At 37.0% G+C, this 17857-nt stretch overlaps 4 protein-coding genes across 5 annotated transcripts in view; 1 reads left to right on the forward strand and 3 right to left on the reverse strand.

Moving 5' to 3' along the window:
• Mhcl (Myosin heavy chain-like) overlaps positions 1-7808 on the reverse strand; it is a 40981-nt gene extending 33173 nt beyond the window's left edge. The window contains exons 1-2 of the mRNA XM_011309593.1: positions 5869-7808; positions 4071-4205 (exon numbers count right to left, since the gene is read on the reverse strand). Coding sequence (XP_011307895.1) covers positions 4071-4205; positions 5869-6987 — 1254 coding nt within the window. The 5' untranslated portion in view covers positions 6988-7808. The remainder of the gene's footprint in view (positions 1-4070; positions 4206-5868) is intronic.
• Positions 7809-7997: 189 nt separating this feature from the next.
• On the forward strand, positions 7998-11009 carry LOC105269431 (L-galactose dehydrogenase). 2 transcript variants are annotated; one of them, XR_892442.1, is made up of 8 exons: positions 7999-8104; positions 8523-8663; positions 8853-8970; positions 9293-9454; positions 9603-9836; positions 9978-10282; positions 10468-10565; positions 10866-10965. XR_892442.1 is itself a non-coding variant. In XM_011309657.1 (7 exons), coding segments are annotated over exons 1-7 (1038 nt in total). In that variant the 5' UTR covers positions 7998-8102; the 3' UTR covers positions 10942-11009. The 2 variants fall into 2 exon arrangements, 1 of the variants encoding a protein (XP_011307959.1); XM_011309657.1 differs by lacking the exon at positions 10468-10565 and having other exon boundaries at positions 7998-8104; positions 10866-11009.
• LOC105269423 (uncharacterized) lies at positions 10931-13019 on the reverse strand. The gene is made up of 2 exons (XM_011309645.1): positions 12111-13019; positions 10931-11675 (listed from the first exon to the last, which is right to left on the reverse strand). The coding sequence occupies exons 1-2, from the start codon at positions 12407-12409 to the stop codon at positions 11174-11176; spliced, it is 801 nt and encodes a 266-aa protein (XP_011307947.1). The 5' UTR covers positions 12410-13019; the 3' UTR covers positions 10931-11173.
• Positions 13020-13111: 92 nt separating this feature from the next.
• Positions 13112-16725, reverse strand: Zip102B (Zinc/iron regulated transporter-related protein 102B). Its single transcript, XM_011309631.1, has 5 exons — positions 16414-16725; positions 15935-16073; positions 15336-15562; positions 15100-15234; positions 13112-14599 (listed from the first exon to the last, which is right to left on the reverse strand). Exons 1-5 carry the CDS (start codon positions 16507-16509, stop codon positions 14348-14350), a joined length of 849 nt encoding a protein of 282 aa, XP_011307933.1. The 5' UTR covers positions 16510-16725; the 3' UTR covers positions 13112-14347.
• Between the last annotated feature and the right edge of the window lie 1132 nt (positions 16726-17857).

The raw sequence follows: 17857 nt of genomic DNA on the forward strand, positions 1-17857 counted from the left end.
ATATTCTTGATGGATTGAGGTAGAGTACATTCCTCGAATTTCCAATAAAATTATTCGACAAAGAAAATGAGAGGTAATCGAAAAATAGAAAAGTCAATGAAGTTATGAAAATTTCCTGGTACTCAGATTGAAATCCATGAGCTCCCTCGAATTGCACCAAAAACTCGAATTCTCCCAACGATTTCTCCCCTGAATTCGAAGCAATGTCACTCCCACGAGACTGACTCCCACGTCTTCCATGAAATTGAAAAAAAAAAAATCAATCCAAATCCGTGTAAATTCAATGTGAAATACCGTCAGACTATGACATCTACATCTCAGATGAACACACCTTGATAAGTAATTGTTCGCAATTATGAAGTAAAAAAAAAAAATGGAGATCGTGAGAATTGCTCTGTGCTCAACTAACGAGTTAAGGAATCAGAGGGCTGAGGAGTGTGCATGCAACTGGTGTTCGTGTTGATGATGAAGAAAAAAAATTGAAATACCCGTGCTGCAACCGGAAAAGGCGAGCATTTGGTCGCTGCACCACTTTTGTATAAAATATCAAAATAGCATCGGCCACGAAAGGAATAGTGACGATGGGACATATGCATACATCAGGGCATATACGGACTCTGCACGTGCACGAGAATTTCTGCCCTCTTTCGAGTCAGATGCTATTGGAAATTTCTTGAAAATTCCGTCACAATGTCACGCTCAATATTCAATTATACCAATTGGATTTTAAATTCCATTCATTTCATTATCGTATTTTATTCCCGTATAGCGAAGTGATGAACTAGGATTTTAAAAAATTATCTATGAACCTACAGAGAATTATTTACAATCGTATAATTTTATAATATAATGTAATTCAGAATAATTGGTTGTTTTCGTCAGAAACAAATTCTAATTAGGGTGAGTGAATTTTTTTCTCGGTCAGTTTTCAGCTAATATCTCGGAATTGAAGGAAGATAACGATTTTTTTATAAATTCCTTTTTTGCAGCTCTCATCTTTTTCTATGAAAAATGTTTATATATAAAATTCGGTATATTTATTCATTTTCAAGATATTGGCTAAAAACTGACCGAGAAAAAATGACTTTTCCTAGTTTATCACTTTGTCATTAATTTTACTCGTGTAATTTATCTCAGATAGAATTTATTAATTAACGTTATTCATAGTGCCCATGGGATATTGTTTATTTATGGAAGATTCTCTACGTTGGTGATAAAAGTAAAAAAATCTGCGACAGCAAAGAAATAAATCGAAATTGAAAATGAATAATTCGTATTAAAAACGAGCACTAAATTTCTCACTCATCTAAAAAATTTTCAATGAGTTAAAAATTCAGGGAAATTACTGCTTAAAAATTGCGAATTACTTGAATCTTAAAAAATTAATAAATTTCCTGGATTTTCCGGAATTTTCAATCATGAGCACGAAAAATTTAATTCTCTGAAATTCTCAGTATAAATAAAGAATTTAGTAATCACTCATAATTGAAATTCCACTCGAACTCACGGAATTTCAAATTCGAATGACTAATGCCGGGAATTTCAAAAAAATTCAAAAAATTCAAGAAAACAGTCTTCTGATTTTTGAACAACAGATAATGCAGAAAGTTTTCCCCCAGAAACTACGAGCGAGCTGAGAATTCCCTGTCTGACTGAGTGTCGATAAGATCGAGATTCGTCGAAGAAGATTTAAAACACCAGAAGCCACAACACCCGGACACATTTCTCGGAGAAGCCACAGGAAAGGCAGCAGAATTGTAGCAAAGTGGAAAATTAGATCAATAAATGTACTGTAACTGTACGTAGATCTGTTTGAAGTCGATGGGAGAGTCTCAACTATATTCTAGCCTCTATTCCCTGAAATTTGCCTATCCACTGCATTTTTAGCGAATCCATCAATCACCTGATAGCAAAATTTTTGCAATTTTTATTCCATGCGCATTATTACGAGTATAATTACGCCCTGAATAATACAACAATTATAATCCACCCGTACAAGTAATCACAGTAATATCGCAATTTGAAAGAGTGCATTGTTAAGCCCCTATCATTCCCCGAACTCTTCCAAAGAAAAATTGCAGAGAGGAGATATCCGCACTTGGTGTAATCCCCCCTCGATTCTCGTCATCTTTTTCTTTACAATTGTCTATGGTCCAGACTTTATGAGAACATTATACCAAAATGGCATCTGGAGGGAAAGAGCGCGTGCTCCTGTGCATTGAGCGTTTTTCTTTTGAATTTACTTCCGGTGGAAAGGGTCCAAACCGAATTACTCCACCCCTTCTGAATAGTCTTGAATAATATATATGAAGGCCGTCTGCAGAGACTTCAGGTATTTCTGTAGTATATAGATAAACGAATTATCTAGACATACATAGAAGATTACAATGAAGCACTTTTGCGATTTAAAACCCCAACTCTAGAAGAATTTCTCTATTTTTCCTGCAAAATTCAGAGACACCTGAATAAATTGAAATTTTTTCAATAACTTTCGCATTTTATTTTCCAACCCTCCCTTCTTCCCCACCACTCCCTAATTATTATGTTGTATAATAATGAATTATATTATATAATAATAAATGGTTCTAGGAATTATGCCCTCAAATGCAATCCCACGAAAAAAATGATCTTTCTAACAAAATTCTTTATAAATAAAATAAAAAATAAATGAATAAAGTTGTACGTTGGACGGCTCAATAACCACTGTCATCTCGCAGCCTCTGAACCAATTCGTCAACACAAATATTCAATTCCCCTGTCTCTTTTTCCTTGAATACTTTCGAATAATAGATTTCGCCTGATCCCCAGTTCAGAAGTAGAACCACAACTAATAATATGGTAACCAAAACAAACGGTTCAACTGAATCAGAAGTGAAAAAGAAAAACCTTAACGACAGCTCCTCTCCTAGTGCAAATAGAATAGCACTTCGTCACGCACATGAAATACGACAAAAGGAACAATAAACAAGAGCTATTGTAATGACGAAAGGACCTTTTTACAGGCTTATTGTACCCGGGTGATTAAAAATTAATGAAAAGCGAAATAATTTTGTCTTTTGGGGGATTGTGTCCGGGATAGTTTCTCCCGAATGAATAACTCTCCGGACACGGATGACAATATTCATGAGAGTGACTAAAATATTCAGGAATAATGATTTCTTGGATGTTAGAGATTGGTGCAACTTCCTCATAGTTCTATCATGGGGTTAGAGGTGTTTTCCCTCTGCAACGAGGCCTTTGAACGAGAGATGCGACGAGTACGATACGGAAGGCGAGGTGTACCGTTACGTGATTACTATTCTGCGCCAGTTACCATCGGGCCTACGTAATGTGGGTGGAAAAGCAAGAGCTTCATTCGTCCTATCTCACTTCACCAGAGTCAACTTATCTCCAGCCTAATGCCAACTATGCACCTCTTTCCCTCTTGACTGTTCGCTTGGCCGCTCCTGAATGACGACCCACTCGACCCCTTTTGCAGTGGCTCAATTCCCTCTATTTACTTTCACAACTCGCATTACTAGTATTAGTGAACAAATGAATATGGAATTCTGCCTCTTATATTCAGTAAAAATGATTATTTTAAGGAGAAGAGCAAATTCATTAGATGACTCTTCGATTTTTATGTGAATTTTTCAAATTTCGCGATCAAAGTTCATTCGCTAATGAATCGGTACTTTCAAAATCTGGATTGTTCAGTTTATTCGTATATTTTTCGAGGATAATCATATCGATAATTATCCTACTGCCCTACCTCATTAAAAATCCTATCCAACAATTTCCTGTGACGACACAAAATGTGGATTGCCATATAAATTTCCTGTCTTTAAAAATTTTCAAAAGAAGACTGATGTCTCATTTTCTGGCGCATTATCGGTAATTTGGCGCTGGTCAATGGATTTTTCGAGTTAATTTATGGCTAATGGGGGAAAATCGGGCGAAGGGACGCTTGAGATATTTTTCTACATATCCGGATTAATCGACGGATAAATTGATCGAATTGAGATCAGTTTGCAGTTGTTGTAAGAAGAAAGAAATGTTTTCCCTAGTCTTATTAAAAAATGACGACTCACCGTATTCTGATGGAATCGCTGACTCCCAGAGCGCCTCAGAGTCCCTCCTCGTATGTTAGCAGGTGCTAGCTCAACCTGTTGACCATCTGATCCCCCACGTCGTGATAGTTCTGATAATTCTGCTACTGGCTGGACCTAAACATGTTAATAACATGGAATATTAGGACCTCGAAGAAAATTCTCGGAGAAAAAACGTGAGGAGGGGGGGACAAGTGGTGAGGGTTGGACCCTTCATTCTTTCAGGATCGATTCTTGGGGGAGTTATTAAGGATTAAATTATAAACAATTTTCTCGCTTTTTAGTTTGTGGTAATCAAGGGTCAAGGGCATTCAAGTATTCTCTGCAGGTTTGATAGACACAACTTGTTTGGTCTGGCCTCATTAAATAAGAAAACTCACTGAGTTTTTTTTTTTAATATTGAAATTTCACCGAAAATCCTACAAGAACCTGAATATTCCTTTAAATAGAATTTAAAGCGCACTCTTCCTTAGTTGACTAATAAATCTTGAGTGACTCCTGAATTGACAATTCCAGGAAAATTCTCGACTCCAATTGGGTTTTATGAGGACCTTTGCTATCGCGGTAGCAGATCGCGTCATAAAAGAATTGAAAGCCTTGAAAATATTCCATTTCTGTCACGTGGTGATAAAATCGAGTGAACCCATGGGAATACTGAATGACGTTTTCATGTCTAAATTTCGTAAAGATGAAAATCTGTGGGTGAGACGAGTGAATATCCTAACAATTCTCTTGTGGACGTATTTTAGAACAATGAGTTAGTGTAGTACTACAAGCGAGTCACTGTGCAAAGGAAAAAATTAATTGCTGAATTTTCCGGCAAATTAGACCGAGCTCGATTTAACGGAAGAAAATTTATGAGACCTGCAATTTTCCCTCAGATTTCAAGACCAATCTTCATTTTAAAACAAATGAAAAACTGAAAGACTTTCAGAATTTTTTCTATAATTCAACTGAAATTGCAGTGGAATTTTCCCTCGCGTGATTTTTCAAGTGAAAAGCCCAAAAAATTAAAAACATTTGAATTTTTCAACATTTTACCCTGAATAGACTCTAGAGAACTCATTATTATTGAAGAAATTATAATTGGAATAAAATGAAATGATAATTCAAATTTTTTTGAAAGCTTTACTCTACATGTTCTCTTGAGAGCTGAGGTAAAGTGCCCATCATCTGGTTCTCGCAGAGGGGAACATTGTTTGCTACTCAAAAGGTGGAATACCTCAAGCATCATTTTTCTCAGGTACATTGGTGGCTCTATAGACGGCCACTCATTGGTTGCCCATCCATCGGACGAGTTTATGAGAGACGAGTATAAAAAGAAAGCATGCAGCAACCTATGCGTAGCGCAATGCTGATGATGCAGGCAAAATTGTACTATTTTACGATGTAAATTCTTGTGCATTTATGCAAAAACAAGAAAAAGTGTATTGCCTTGTTGACAATTCCAGTCTTTCTTGAAGTGACCTTTCCACAATAAATCCTTGAAATTCCGCAAACAATTTCAATTTTTCGGTAAAATTATCAACGAATAAACCATTTCATCACTTGAGATGGAACACCAATTACAACGCCAAATATCGATTAATTACGTAATGCGGCAGTCAATCAGTGACTGACAATTACTGTTGATTGAATCGGTAATATAGAAAAAATAGATTTAAAATTCGATATTGATGAATATATTATTGCGTTGGGTAATTTAATGAAATTTAAATGAAATAAATCGGAAATATTAATGAATTAATAATAAAACTAGTTAAAAAAATAGGAGTTTCACCTTAACTGTGACACAATTGGCAGATCCCTTGATGAGATCAATGATTTCCTCTCTGGCCTTATCGTCGACATTAATCCCATTGACCTCGATCAACCGATCTCCAGGTAACAGGCCAGTATCGTTATTATTCTGGACAATGGCCCCTGGCTCTGCAAAAGTCACTGGTTTCATCTGAGCAGAGCCATTAGGTCCTCGCTCAACGATAACAGCACGCCTCAACGAAAATCCAAAATCGTTTCTTGGAGGTGGTTGTCTGAGGATAGTGAGCTCCCGAGGCTGCTGCATCACAAGAGGAACAATACCAGGCAGTGGTAGATCAATTCCCTGATCCTCAAAGGAAGCTGAAGATCTCCACCGAGAGAATCCCTGAGACTCGCCCACAGGCGAGAGACTGAATGGTGGTGTTGCGAATGACGAATTGGTTGTATCAGTCAAGGAATCAGCAGAAGGGCTCGCACTTGTTACCATCTGCAGGAGTTTCGAGTCCTGGTGCCTGCCCTGAGGACTCCTGCGAGCATACATTGACTCTTCCTCACTGCATACCTCATCCCTCGGTAGATTTTGATATGTTATCACTTCATTCTGAAGTGTATTTCTCACCAGGAGATTACTAGCCTCAGAGTGATTGGCCTCCCCCTCACCACCATTCTGAGAGACAACAGTCCCTTCCACCACACTCGTAATACTCGTGATGCTCAGTCTTGGGCCCTTGAGAATCCCTCGTTTTGGTGGCTTTGGAGGCAGTGGTGGCAGAGTTTTTCCAGCACCAGCGAGACTCACCGACGTGAGAGACGTCTCCGAGGAGTCACTCTGGGTCAGGCCATCGGGTGTTCTCGTCCAGCTTGTACCAGCTGGATTGACCGAGTTGTCAGGCAGGTCACGATCAAGCTGAGCGAAAAATGATGCACTGTAATCAGCTGTTATTCCACTGGGGAGCTTCTCTTTCTCCTTACGACGTCCTCGAATTTTCAACGATCTCCTCATCTCATCCAGCCTCAACAATTCCTCAGTCGACATACTCCCCCTGTCCCTCTTCTTCACATCCTTCCGCTCCTTCTTCTCTCGCTTCCTCTTCTCCTTCTCCTCCTTCTCTGTTGTCTTCTTCATGAAATTGAACATTTTATCGTACGTCAATCAGCAATCCTCTCCATCAATCATGCATGAATTTTCTCATCAGGCTCTTCTTCTTCTTGTTAAAAAAAATAATAAACCCCTGGCTGTCAGAGCTCAATCGAGATTATCGATTATCGATTATCGTGGCTCAGGTAAGAGAGAGTGAATAGTGCAGGGACATGGGGAAAATCCGTGGACGGGGCGTGCCGGAAAAACTGTCAACCTAACCTCCTAGGACTTTCCATTCTCCTTTCACAGATTCGATAATCCCTCCTGTCTCTCACTAAGGATTTAACTAGTTGGTATCTGATCACTCTCGATCACTCCCAATCCTTCAATGAACCACTCAAATCACTCCAGGAGGTGGTGGAATCCCCCAAATTTTCTGGAGCAGTTGTATCATAACAAGCCGGCCTCTGCCTTCACCTCGTCAACTGAATCCAACTGACAGCCCATCACACACTAAATCCATTCCACACTGATCTCTGTACATTATTCACTATTTTTTCCACTCAACACAAAACAATTTTCTATTCTCGGGGAATTTCCACTGAGAAATTCAGATGGCACCCGTTATTCCCAGGTAAAGGCAAGGATTGGGTGAAGGTGGAAATTCTGTTGGACGTGGAAAATTTACAATTCACTATTTCCAATAACAACTCTTGAGATATGGTTTGAATTTTCGGAGGGCTGCAGCACCACTAGGAATTGACACCTCCTGGGGGCTTTACCGGAGTTTCGATTATTTGTTTAAATAGAAATAACAGGGTTGGTGATGTATTTCAATGCCCTTTGATACTGTTTCTCACGGAGCAGCGCCGAGCAACTAGGACTGACTAAAACTCACTAAACTGTCATGGCAGTGCATCGGGAAAATTGTGCATGTGTGGTATGCGCGTGCGCGGAGCGGTGCAGCGGTTTCTTTTATCGGGGGATGATAAGGAACTTGTGGTACCGTTATCACTGAGATTGTTGTTATTTTGTTTTATCGCGGGTATGTAATCGCGGTGGGTGCAGTCGTGCAGACAAGAGACAGTTCCGTTCAACGAGTTGAAGAGTGAGGACGCGTTTTTTTTTTTCGCTACCGCTTTTTATCTCGAGGTGACTCCCGGAGGAGAATAATGTACGTAAATTGCCAGTGATTGTTATAATCTATTTTTACATGACAGGGACGGTTATTGCGCGATCATTCAGGGAGCTATTATGCATTTTCATATCAATAACTCAGTGATAAATCGAGTTTTACGGGTTTTGTGAATATCGATTGATCAAGAAAATTTGTGGATTTTCAAGGAAATCGATCGAGATATTTTCTTGGAGGGGGATTTAAACAGCTTCATTTGACAGTTTTCAGGGGAATTTATAGAGTTGGGGGTAAATTGATAATGACAAGGTCAAGTTGGAGTTATCTCACTTTATTAATTCGCGACTAATGGGGATATTGATTCGTTGACGCATTTTTAGAAGGAAAATTGAAAGAATTATAATGAAAATGACGTGGCACTCAACTGGGACAAATATTGTCTCATTTTTGATTTCAGGAGCAATTTACCCGCGACATATGTCGAGGGTTTCCACGATCTGGAGGCCGTCAGGGCTATGGAGTACACATCACTCGGTAAAACTGGGCTAAAGGTCAGCAAATTATCGCTTGGGGGAGGAACTTTTGGCGGTAACTACGGGTAAGTTGAAAAAACTCGTTCGAAAATTCTGATCTGATTGTTTATATCAAAATCATGACAGTGACATCCACGCTTGGGAATTGTCATTGAATTTTTCAGATTCTAGCCTTGAAATATATAGAGAGTTTTCCTGGATTTTTGAGATATTTTCTTACTGACAATTTCATATGTTTTTTTTATTGTATCAAGACCTTTTGATGAAGCAGAAGCCATTGCTACCATCCGGGAGGCCCTTCGTCTGGGCATCAATTACATTGACACGGGCCCGTGGTACGGCCAAGGTCTCTCGGAAAGAATTATCGGAAAAGTAAATCATTTAAAATAATCATTAATTAAAGTAATTATTTATTGTGGAGGTAGTTGTAGCAGAGTTCAGTACCGGATAGAATTAAATAAAAATTTTGAGGCTTTCCCAAGTATCGATTGCTCTCGAACTATCGATTTTCGGAGGAAATCTGAAGAGAACGTATTTTTAACAATTTACTCAGCACCAAAAAAGTCCTTTAATACGTTTCCATTGAATCTATAATTATTGCTGTGAATCGCTGATTAAAATAGATGTTTGATTTCTTTAAGTAGAAAAATAAAGAAAGTTTGAGAGATTTGCTCTCAAGACCAATTGATTTTAGGCCCTTAAAGGGGTGCCGAGAGCTGCCTATTACTTAGCGACGAAAGTGGGGAGATACGAGTTGGATTTCGAAAACATGTTCGATTTCAGTATTGAGAAATCACGGAGAAGTTTTCAAGAGAGTCTGGAACGCCTTCAACTCGACTACGTCGATGTTCTACAAGTGAGAGTTGTAGGGTAATGATCCAAGGGGTCTGTAATTATGATTTTGTGTGAGACAATGATTTCCAAGTGGAATAGATTTTCAAAATGAAAGTTACTAGCCTCTTGTGATCAGTATTGGATAGAGAACTCATGTCACTCATTAATAGGTTCACGACATAGAATTCGCCCCTTCGCTCGACATCATCATCACTCAGACACTACCAGAGATATCACGTCAGGTCAGCCAGGGCAGAGCGAGATTTATCGGCATCACTGGATATCCAGTTTCCACTTTGAAGGAGTGCATTGAAAAAAGCAATATTAATATATCCATGATATTATCATATGCGAGGCATACACTTATCGATGATACTCTACTGCAGTATGTTCCATTTTTCCATGTAAGTATCATGATGAGAATCATTACGAATAATTTAATTAACCCACAAGAATTATGCAGCGGGGAAAAATGTAATTACGCACGAGTTTCTTGTTCGATTTAATCCAGTTGGACGTATGTTTTTTAATTTATATGGTTCTAGGAGCACAACATAGGAATAATAAATGCATCTGCTCCGTGCATGGGGCTTTTAACCACCAGGGGACCTCCTGATTGGCATCCAGCAAGTGATGAGACAAAAAAACAATGTCATGAGGCAGCTCAATACTGCACCGATCATGATTCAGGACTAGAGAGATTGGCAGTCTGGCATGCCCTGCAAAGTCCGGATATTGCGACTCATCTCATTGGAATGCAGAACTTGGAGCAGTTACGAACGAACTTGGATGTGGTGTACAATGGTATCACGGATAAAGAGAGAACTTTACTCAATGAGGTTTTAGAGAGGTAACTACAAATAACTTTTAGTAGTTGAACCGAAAATTTTTGGGGCTGATCCCAGTCGCATGTGTTTGTATATCGCTTTAAGACTAACAAAATCTCGCTAGATAATCATCCTTGGGTTCATTGCGCACTTGATTTTTATTATCAGCACTGAAAATCTCGGTATTTTTTCTATTTTCTATATTTAGTTCCCGAAATCGAAGACTTATTAAATGTTTCTTCTAAACTTCCCGTTCAAATATCGTCCCCCTGTTCTACAATTGCGTCAAGCCAATATTTAACGCAGGTAAAATAGTTGCAACTGGCCCATGAAATAATGAATCACTGTTGAATATTTCTGATTGAAATTAAATAGTGAGATATTCATTAAAAAATTATAAGAACGATAAAACCGAGACCAAAATAAATTGAACAGCTTCAATTCTTCAAGTGACTACGAACTTTTGTATTCTTTCGATGATTTGTCATTTATATTGAAATTCTGAATTTTCATTTGAATTGAAGCGAATTTCTCCGAAATTTTCAACAGTGTAAACACTGATTCATATTTTCCCCGCCTCCAATCAACCCCATCGTCTTGTTCTAGATATTTATCGAAGATCAAAGGTACTCACTGGGAGAATAAAGAGATAAAGGCATACAAAGCAGCGATGGGAATGTAAAAAATCTGTATTTCGTATAAAACTTGATTTCGTGTAAAAAGAAAATAAAGTTACTTTTCGATATTTAATACTACATATTCTCTCTGTGATCTCCCTATTTTCCTACCGAATTCAAATAATTTCAAAACTCGTAAATGACATTTTCCAAATTTTAATTTACACTCCTGCAAGATTCTTGGTTGCGTATTTTTTTTTTAGATTTTTCTGTGCAATAATGACGGAATTACACAGTTCATAATATATTTTTAGGATGCGTTCTACTGTAATAGTTATTCTCCTCCTTAATTTGATAAGTGAGTTCATACAAGAGATAGCTGAACATGGGTCCGATGACCTGTTTATGATACATTTGTTTGAGTTCAAAACCTTTTTTGAAGCAGAGCTCTCTACCTCCTTCAGCATACTCGGAGGTGACGAGATCTGCACAGCTGTAGCCCTCGTCAATTGCAAATTGAAGGGCGATGCTCAGTAGAAGAGATCCCACACCTTTTCGTCGATATTTTTTCTCGACGTGCAGACGTTTTATCCAGGCTCCCTTCTCCACTTTGTGGCTTTTCAACAGACCCACTGTCCCCACTATTACTCTGGCCTGAGAGGACACATCGATTTTTGAGTCACGAAATTGCTGTTCAGTCATAATTGTATAGTGGTAATCCTTTGGCTCTCTCATCATCAAATACGGCTGGAAGGCCTCGGCTACCCAAAAGCAAGAAAACGCATTGGACATGTAAATTCTATAATTGAAAAGGAAAAAAAAGGAATTAGAACAGCGGAAAGTGAAGGGGAGAATCTACTGGAAATTATTGATCATTTTAAATGGCTCAATTATTGTCTCAATGGAAAATTCATCGACATCTGTCACATTTTACTGACATTTCAATTTTTTATTTAAATCTCACCTGAAATTTATTCATAGTATTTACGAGTTCACATAAAAAAAAGAAAATTTCTGCATAAATTGCGTAAGCAGTATAAAATTTTTTAAAATCGATATTTACCGCAAAAAAAAGGATTTTCGCAAAAAATTTCAAAACAATTCGAATGACTCAATATGAATCACAAAATTACAAAGTAAAATTTATCGATTACTGAACAGAAACATTTCTAGATATTCGTATCAGTTATTTATCTGGGAAAATACATTTTTTCTGATAAAGTTGAGAATTCACCTGGGAACATTTGTTATCTCCTGATTAGTCTCGGCCGCAATCATAACGCACCCGAGGTAAGTCCCAGCGTAAGTGATAAAAATAACAATGGGAATAACGAGTAAACAAACAGTGAAAGGCATCCCGAAGAATATGAACATGATAGCAGCACAAAGAATCATCAATTGAAAAGTGACTTCCTTGAAGAGATTGGCAATGAACGCAGAATTGAAGGATGTCATGATGGCATCCTTTATCATGTCGCGACAGTATAATTCATCTCCAGGCTTGTACCCCCTAATCACGACGATGTGACTCATCTTCTGATCTATTCGTACATTTGGATATCGGAAAATTACGGACAGTATCGCTCAAACCCCTCAAAAAACTTTCTGGTGCTTGATTGTCTTACAGGTTATATTTCACCTGCACATTCTCCCGCCACTGAATTATTAAATTCAACAAGAGATCAATCCACTCTTCCCTCAATTCCTCGAAGATAATGAATAAAATGAATCCTCCCTTGTTAATTCTGTCACTTCAATTAAACTTCATTTACAATTTCAATGGCCAGGTGACAACAGTGAAATGAGTCGAACTTCACTTTTTTTCATTTATCGATTTATCTCGAAAACTATCGATTGGAAATGGAAACGCTAAAAGACTTTTTTGTAGTCAAGTAAATTTCGGATAAAAAAGATTTATTCATTTTTCCGTTTAAAATCAATAGGTTTCTAGATAAATCGATGTTTCCCTAAGCTTTCACTTTAAAAATTCGTTCATCTCATTATCAGATGAGAGTTTCAATTAAAATTGAAATTCTCCTTTCTCTTTTTAGTTTTTTTTTTCAAATATGTCATTATCAGAGTAATTAATGAAGTATTGTGAAAAAGGATAAGTCTTGTTTTTTTTTTATTTTCCATTCATCCTCAGCTCTTCAACAAAATATACACATTCCCATTAAAAATTGTTGTATTTAAATTGGCATTTTCGAATCATTTGCAACACAGTACAACCGAGTGTTCAGAGCCTATAATATTTTTTATTGCATATTGATTCTGGACACTCGTTATCTTTTGTGTCCTTGTGATAATCAGTCCCCAAATACACTCACCAAGTTCCATCATTGATGTCAAGTGTATTTACACATTTTTATTATTCTATCTACTAGATTACACCTCATTACATTGCCCCATCCAAACAAAAATATAATTTTTACCATACCTTCCCTAAATAAATTATATAAAAAATCATAATTGTGTGGAATTATTGAAGACTTACTCTCTAGTATAGCGACGTGCAGAGTTGAGAATTAATTGATGGAAATCCAAGTTTTACGATTATTTACTTTTCTTTTAACTTGAATGATATTTAAATGATAGAGTTCATTCCATCGAAATGGATAAATAAAATAGTATTATCTATTCTACTCCCGTATTTTTAGTAATAAAAGTGAATTGGTTTCGAATAATGACATGACATGGAGAATTCAATTGAAAGAAAATATTCTGTGACATGTGGATTATTCGTTTGAATATTTTTTTTTGCGGCTTATTCAATGACGTGGGGATAATACAGTCATCGCGATTTCAATTTTCAATGGGAAGTAAACCTCAACCCAGCTCTGCACACATTAATGTCCCAAGTATCATAAAACGATAATATAATAACAATATATCAAAAACCTCTCAGGTACAATGTACAAAGAAGTTGTATGAAAGAATTTCAATTTTACATTTCGAAATTTCATGAGATTCCTCCTCTGCTAAATTTTCCACTGAAGTTGCCAGTAAAAGTCCGGGAATTTCGATACACGACATTTTCGTTGAATTTTCAGTTTTTCCATTCCACAGCAAATTGTCAATTATCCACCGAAAATTAAACTTCAAATCTTGAAATTTGAAATCCCATGAGTTTTTCCCTTTTCTTGACCCTTCGAGGAACCTCTCCAGATCTAAGAGAAATAGCAAAATTTTGATGAGGACCTCTTTTGTACATTGAAATGAGCGCTGCAAAAAAATCCCTACATAAATTTCGCTATTTCTCTTAGATTCAGTGATTTTTTTCTGAATTTACCTATTATCTCGATCGATTTATAAAGTTCTATTGGAAAATTACGTGAATTTTTTTTATCAGTGCCCATGAGTCACCCCTCCACTGAAACCTATATTAATTATGCTCAACAAATGATCCTTCGTTTCTACCGATGCGTCGTGTTTTCGAGTTTCAACAAATCCAACTGACATGATTTGTTGGTGTCAATGGTGATGACCCGTCGTGAGGAGTGCAGGCAAGAATGAACCAACGACAAGAGCTACAATTTCTTTAAACCTTAGTCCAGATGCCGGGGTAGGCACCCCCTCAGCTAAAGGCAAGTGCGAGTAGGCGTTGGTGTTCCTGGTCATGAGTTCTGGGAGAACATGAACAGTCGCTACGTAGAGGAATGTTCCAGCGCTGAACAGCATGGCAAGACCCGTTGCGTTGACATTACTGAGTGTCTCTTTCCCTTCCTTAAAATTATTATTTTAATATCGTAAAACACCACGAAAAAGAAAATAGAAGGAGTGAAGTGGTCTAACTTCTCTATACATTAACAGAATATATTAATTAATCCATTTAATTCCATTGCATTTAATTAAAATTTCAGAAGATTCATTGCTTTTCTCAGTGTACTCGTCTGATAAATTCATGTAGTTTGCATTATATCTGGGTGATATCACGTGTCTTAAAGCAACAGGTAGTGTATTGGATTCAAATAAAGGAAATATTTTAATTTGTTAGAAAGGATGCGGATGGCTATAAGTGGGGATAATAATAATAAATAAGTGGGACATCGTCGGTGTTCACACCTTTCGAATGGATACTTTCTAAATTAATGAAAAAACGCAGGTTATCCATCAGTGAAGTGGTGAAAGGGAGTGTTTTGGAAAAAAAAAATATATTGCTTCACTGCTGATTGTAACGAAAAGATACGTGAACTTTTCATTAAGAAAACCTGCAATTTTCTTACCTTTCCGATACCAAAGTACGTAATGAGTGCCAGACAAGGTGCAGATAACGAAAATACCAATAAATGTCGGCTGATTCTCTTTTTATCCACCCCTTCGTGTAGTAGAAAAGATACTAATCCGAAAGCTGCCGGTGCCTGAGAGAATGGGCAAAAATAAATGTCACATCGATTGCATTTTTTGTAAATAGTGTAGTTATCGTTGATAAAAAATGTTATAAAATTATTTGAATGTTTACTTTGTGCAACATGATCGCCAGAAAGACGATGACTTCAACGTCAGCTTGGGAAGTAGTGGCAGCAGCTCCGAGAGCAACTCCATCCGCAGCAGCATGAACCACGAGTCCTAGAGTAGCTGTCATGCTTTTCTCCTTTCCCCCTGATCTCCTATTCGAGCATTGATCCACGAGGAGCATGAAAACAAAGCCCAGGACGAGGCTGATTCCAATCAAACTGTGGGGATCACCTGAAAATATCAATTATGATAACTTAACGCAGTCGTTCATAAAACATTTGACTGCCATTCCACTAAATTTATGAAATTATTAAAAAATAAATAAACATAAATATGAAATAATTAAAAAATTTACTAATTCTTCTATCGTCAAACGTACTTCTTCATTTTCTGAATTATTAATTTATCTCTAAACCCATTGATTAAATTTCAAAAACAATCTTTCGATATATCCTCCTAAAATCAATAGTCTGAAGACAAATCGATACTAAAGAAAACTGAAATTCGATTCATCTCACTTTACCACTTGGCAACTGATTTGAAAATATTTTTCACGAATATCATTGCTTTCTCCTCCGTAATGTTCACCCTGAAATAACATACTATGTTCCTCGTGAGCAGCTGGAGTAATAGTAGTAGATGCTCCACTGAAGAGAGCCCTTATTCCCTCAGGAATTATCACAGCCAGAGCAGTTCCTACGAGAAGACCAGCTCCGAGAACCGAGACTAATTGCAGCTTATCCTAAATAAAAAAAAAAATCGAATGATAAGATTAATTGTCAAATTTTCATACAACGACCAGTGGAAGGGGAAAACGAGTGAAAGGGGAAAAGTTGGGCGAACCAGATACTTCGAAGATTAAAAAAAAATCTGAATATTTTGCATATTCTTTTATTTTCATATATCGATAGAAATATTTCTATTTACATCACGAAGAAACGTGAATGTAAGTCAATAGCAAAGAAATGATTCCATTTAATCAACGATTGGATTAGAGAAGGAGAGTTGAAGATTTTATGTTTAAGGATAATCGTCCAGGTGTTCATTTTGCTCATCAGTTCCTGATATTGAGTATTAAATACCTCCGAAAGGTTCATAACCAGTGGAAGGGATCCGGCAAGGTACGATCCCACCAGCATCACCATTGACAGCATCCAAAGCACAGCAGTTTGCTCCATTTTTGATTATTCAACCTGTTGCTTGGAATAATACGTGTGGCTTCTACTAACTCAAAATTATGCAACACCTGTGTTAACAATATCATCCAGCCCAACAGGTTATCAGTTCACCACATGCTACGATCCTCAGCCACATATTTTCCCTAACCCCAACTTGACGTACTTACATACAATGTTGACACATTTTTTTGTGTTTTTTTCAGCAGCTGATTCCTCCGTTTCATGCACTCGCCACAACGAGGCGACACTAAAGCATTTATTTTTTATTGAATGGTTCTCGATATTTACGTTTTTCTTTTCTATTTCAATTTTTTCGGAAATTTAAATAATTTATGCACTGATTTTATTATTTTTTTAAATCATTATTTAGGATTTTTTTTGGTAGACAAAATAGGGCTATTGTTTTGAAAATATAAGATTCTTATTTCTTTACTTGAAAATTTGGAAAGTGTCAATGAATAAATGTTAATATGTGAGGTCTCATTTAACGGTATAAATTTGTTTCTTCCCAGAAATGATGACATAAAGTTTTAAATAAAAGCTCTCAGTGAGAGTGACGTGGAAGCAGCATGCTCCATGCAACTTACCTCCACCACGACTCCAAGGAAAATACCAACAACTAAAAATAACAGAATCCATCCTACAATAGAAATATTTGTATTTGTTTCTCGTGTTGGTGACAAATATTCAATCAACATCACCCCATGTATCTTCACTATCTATATTTAATAATAAAAGTTCTCTGTCGACGATGATTCTAATGATATCGGGAATACAAATTCACAAGCATTAAGAGTCACACCAGGCTCTCTCCCATTCATAATCTATCAATCCCTACAAAAAGTGAATAAATGCAAAGGAAAAACGTCAATGAAGTATTCAACTCCCAGGTAATCTTAAAATCGTAACGTCGAGATGTACAGTTCCAATTCTTACAATATCCACTATTAATATAATAGGCCAATGGAATAATCGGATGTCAAGCTCATTTTCAATATTTCCCCTGTCCCATTCAGCTTGTATCCGAATAAATCCTCGTATCGTGATAAACAAACTCAATAAAGTTCATTTTTAAGGCTACATGTTCTCATATTGCTACCTCTCGACCTCCGGTCAGACCCGTAATAAAACACGACTCTTACTGGTTGTAAAATTTCCCCAACTGCTCAATTCTGGATAATAATCGATAAACCTGACAATTTATCGAAAGAAATAAACAGATAAAAATTCAAAGCAGTCAATTGTGACGAATCCAACCGTCGACCCACACCCAATCGAGAATATTTCAAAAAAAGTGAAAAAAATTTTGAGGATCCGATAAATTAATTCCCCTCACGATTAAAATTAA

Source organism: Fopius arisanus, unplaced genomic scaffold (assembly GCF_000806365.1).
Source record: "Fopius arisanus strain USDA-PBARC FA_bdor unplaced genomic scaffold, ASM80636v1 scaffold00003, whole genome shotgun sequence".
Classification (NCBI taxonomy): domain Eukaryota; kingdom Metazoa; phylum Arthropoda; class Insecta; order Hymenoptera; family Braconidae; genus Fopius; species Fopius arisanus.